At 31.8% G+C, this 3,716-nt stretch overlaps 1 protein-coding gene across 8 annotated transcripts in view; it reads left to right on the top strand.

Annotated features, from left to right (window-relative positions):
* LOC106477035 (quinone oxidoreductase PIG3-like) overlaps window positions 1-3,710 on the top strand; it is a 9,587-nt gene extending 5,877 nt beyond the window's left edge. For all 8 annotated transcript variants that reach the window (XM_022380744.1, XM_022380742.1, XM_022380746.1 and 5 more), the window contains exons 5-6: window positions 362-574; window positions 2,209-3,710. In XM_022380744.1, coding sequence (XP_022236452.1) covers window positions 362-574; window positions 2,209-2,468 — 473 coding nt within the window. In that variant the 3' untranslated portion in view covers window positions 2,469-3,710. The remainder of the gene's footprint in view (window positions 1-361; window positions 575-2,208) is intronic.
* Window positions 3,711-3,716: the final 6 nt, after the last annotated feature.

The raw sequence follows: 3,716 nt of genomic DNA, 5'->3' as shown, positions 1-3,716 counted from the left end.
CGCTGTGTATATTGACTCGGACACAAAGTGATTTACTGTGTAGCCAACATCCATTAAGAAGATGATATCACTTAGCAATATGTTAACAAATATTTTCTATGTTCAAATATTATCAATCTGCAGCATAAATGGTTGTAATTTCTATTATTAGAATGGTACAAGAAAGAAATTTACAATGATTCTTGTGGTTACTCAGAATCGTTTCTTACAGTATTTTTGGATTGTAATGAATTCTTATGATAAAAAAATTATTAAAACTACTGTTAGCATAAGAAGACTGTTTTTTAAAAATTCAGTATTTTCCATCATCTTTCTAAATTGATTTTCATATTATAGTATTTTATTCATGTGATATGATCAGGACAGATCCAAGAGGAAGAAACTGTACTGATACATGCAGGGGCCAGTGGTGTTGGTCTGGCAGCTGTTCAGCTTGCAAGGCTTGCCAATGCAACAGTCTTTGTTACAGCTGGCTCTGAGGAAAAGATAAAAAAAGCAGTTGAGCTAGGTGCCAAAGTAGGATTCAATTACAAACAAGAAGATTTTTCTGAGAAAATATTACAAATAACTGAGGGTAAGACAAATTTCCACATTTATTAAACTATTATCATGTTGAAGGTGTGATGTTAGAAGTGTATTTATGATCACTTCTGATACCTTTGATCTGTACTTTTAATTAAAAGTTAGTTTTATTACATTTACAGTTGTTTTGTGTAGATGAGAAAAATAGCAATATTTTCAGTGCAGCAAAATTATTTGATAAGTATTAAATATATATGTATATATACCCAACTTACTTTTTTGTTTTACCATTAACTACATAACGAAAACTCTTCTTGATATAAGACACATTATTTATTCTGTGTCTACCATTGACCAGACAATGTAATAAAATCATCCACATTTTGGGAGGAAGAAAATTCCTGAATGATGTTTAATTCTTCCATTTTTAATTAGGTTTCTTCCTGCAGTTTCCTATTTACATGGTTGGTTTTGAGTATCAGGATACTGAATTGAGGAATGGGAACTAAACTCAAGTCATTTTGAGGTTCTGTTTGGTATATGTTCAGTAAGAGTTCTACACCATTATTGCCATCTGAACTAAGTATATGATAAATTAAACCATCTGTAATCATGCTTATTTTTTTTTGTTTTTGTGTGTGTAATGCTAATTTAGGAAAAAGTGCAGATATATCGTAAACCTGAGTTGCCAAGTTGCGTGTTAATATGTAAACTTGAGAATGAGCTGAATATGGTGATAATTAGGAGTAGAAGTTTGTTGAGTTGAGAATATGACTGAAAACATTAGTGTGCACGCTAAGGATCATGATTGTTAACTGGTTAGGACTGACTTAAATTCAGTATGTATTTTGTATGTGGTCTTGTACTATTTGCCACTTGTTTTGCTGCTGATCCTTAGCTATCATTCCTCATACATGTAATTATTTAACCTAAACTTGCTTCTCTGTTATTTAAAACATTTTCTTTTTTTCAAATTTGTGTTTTGAACTTAAGTTTCCTTGGTTTCATAAGGCTTGAACTTTTAAATTCTTTCTGCATGAGCCAGGCTTAAAAAGTTCATGAACACCTTTCACCCAGCTCTTTCTGTTGCATGAATTTTCTGTCAAAATATTTCTTAATTAATTTTCAGTCATAAGTTCTGCTGAGGTGATTAATTTTTTCTATATCAAAATGTTTTTATAGGAGTCTTCTTCAAATCTTGAGTATCATCTAAGAAAATCTGTTTGATGGATAGTTTTATTGAGATTGCACATTTTTAAATAGTGTGTCTGTAGTTTCCGTGTGGTAAGCATAGTTATTTGGATAAAAGATTAGTAGCTTTTATGTTTCATTTTAATTTGAGCCAGGTGTGGCCTAGTGTATTGTGCTGGGCTACAGATTGGAAGTTTAAAGCTTTTAGCCATAATATGTTGTCAAAAATGCATACACATTGCACTATCAACTGTAGGAGTGCCATAAGTGATGCAGTTATTTTTGTTATTTATTTAGGAGTAAGAGTGTAAGGAGCAGGTACTTTCAACTGATTGATCTTCTGGTCAGCATCATAGATTAAGGATGGCTATGTCTAAACCTTATGGCTGTCTTACCTGGCCACTTTACCCATGTGTTGCATAAGGTGCTGTTCAGGTTGAAAATACAATATCTTTTATTTCAATTTGAAAATAGAACCTGTTTGTTTCTATTCAGGACGAGGAGTTAATGTCATTCTTGACTGTGTGGGAGCTAGCTACTGGGAGAAAAATGTGAAAAGTATTGCTGTTGATGGACGTTGGATTTTGTTTGGGCTGTTGGGTGGCAGTGAGGTGAATGGAGACTTGTTAAAACAACTCTTAGCTAAGAGAGTACGGCTAGAAGGTACAACTCTAAGATCTCGCAGTGTGCAGGTATTAATTACTTGTCTCTTTCTAATGTTTCTTTGGGAGATTTCTTTACATTTAGAAAAATGATGAATATATGTTACAGAACTGAATAAGTTAAGCTTTGAAGCTAATTTTTTACAATTTGAACAGTTTTTGCAGTTATTTTCACATCAACTTATTTGGTCTAACTCTGCTCACTTGCTTAGTAATATTAGAAATCAGATTAGTGTTGTAGCTTTGACTTCTTCTTTTGTATAATTATTATTGTGAATACAAAAGATTTCAAAATTTAAATTCAGAGAAATTAATAGCTCTGAAGAATTTTTGGATAAAGATAAGAGAGACTAAGAAAATCTAAAGATATTTTAAATGATTCAACTAAGTTTGCGAAGTTACACCTGACCATTGGGAAAAAGAGGGGCTAGGTTACAAAAGTACCATGAAAAACAATATATCAATATTGATCATTAGGCAGTTGTTCAGGAGCTTTTTATGGTCTTCATAAAGTTCATAAAGAAGTAGGTCCATTGCAACTTACACTTTCTAACATTAAAACTTTATCATGCTTTATCTGGTTTTTTGGTTCAATTTTTGAAGACTTACCACCAATGAATACACACTGAAAAACAGGTTTGACTTCTACACTAAAATTCAACAAGTTGAGTTTGATAGCAATATTTATTACACCAGCTTTGATGTTCAATTGGTTTATACATACATGTTATTTTATAGAATAAACTATACAGTTGAGTGTTGATTTGACTTCACAGTTGTGTACTAATTTGATTTTTAATAACAGCTCTGACAATCTCAGTATTTCCAAGTTAGTATTTTTGAAATTGGTGAATTTTGCAACAAAGACATCATTTTCTTCTTGGTGGCAGAATTCATTGATTAGATTGATGATGTTACTATGGGTTCCTGATTGATGCCTTCTTTGGCCACTCTTTTTCTGTGCTATCATGAAAAACATGTTGGAAGACTGTCCGTAATCATTCAAACTGCTTTGTAACTGTAGCTTTATAGATAATACGTTGACCATTATTCAAAACATTGATTCAATTTCTTGAGTACTCGAACAGTAAACAAAGCAGTATAAGACTCATAGTTCAACATCAGCAAGATCATAAACTCTTCTTTTTGGACCCTTTGATTTGGTCACTTCCAACAAGTATACCATAACAAAAAATTTACTGGTTTCTATTCTAACTTTGCAAGCTTTATACCAAGTGTTTCTAAAGAAAAGTTGGGTAAGAATGTCAGAGAATTTTCATGTTAAAATGGTTTTTCTTTATATGTTATTGACAGAATACTTTATAATTCTTGGAGTAAGTG

This window comes from Limulus polyphemus, unplaced genomic scaffold (genome assembly GCF_000517525.1).
Source record: "Limulus polyphemus unplaced genomic scaffold, Limulus_polyphemus-2.1.2 Scaffold12591, whole genome shotgun sequence".
NCBI classification, from domain to species: domain Eukaryota; kingdom Metazoa; phylum Arthropoda; class Merostomata; order Xiphosura; family Limulidae; genus Limulus; species Limulus polyphemus.
This window is presented reverse-complemented; position numbering and strand designations above follow the sequence as displayed.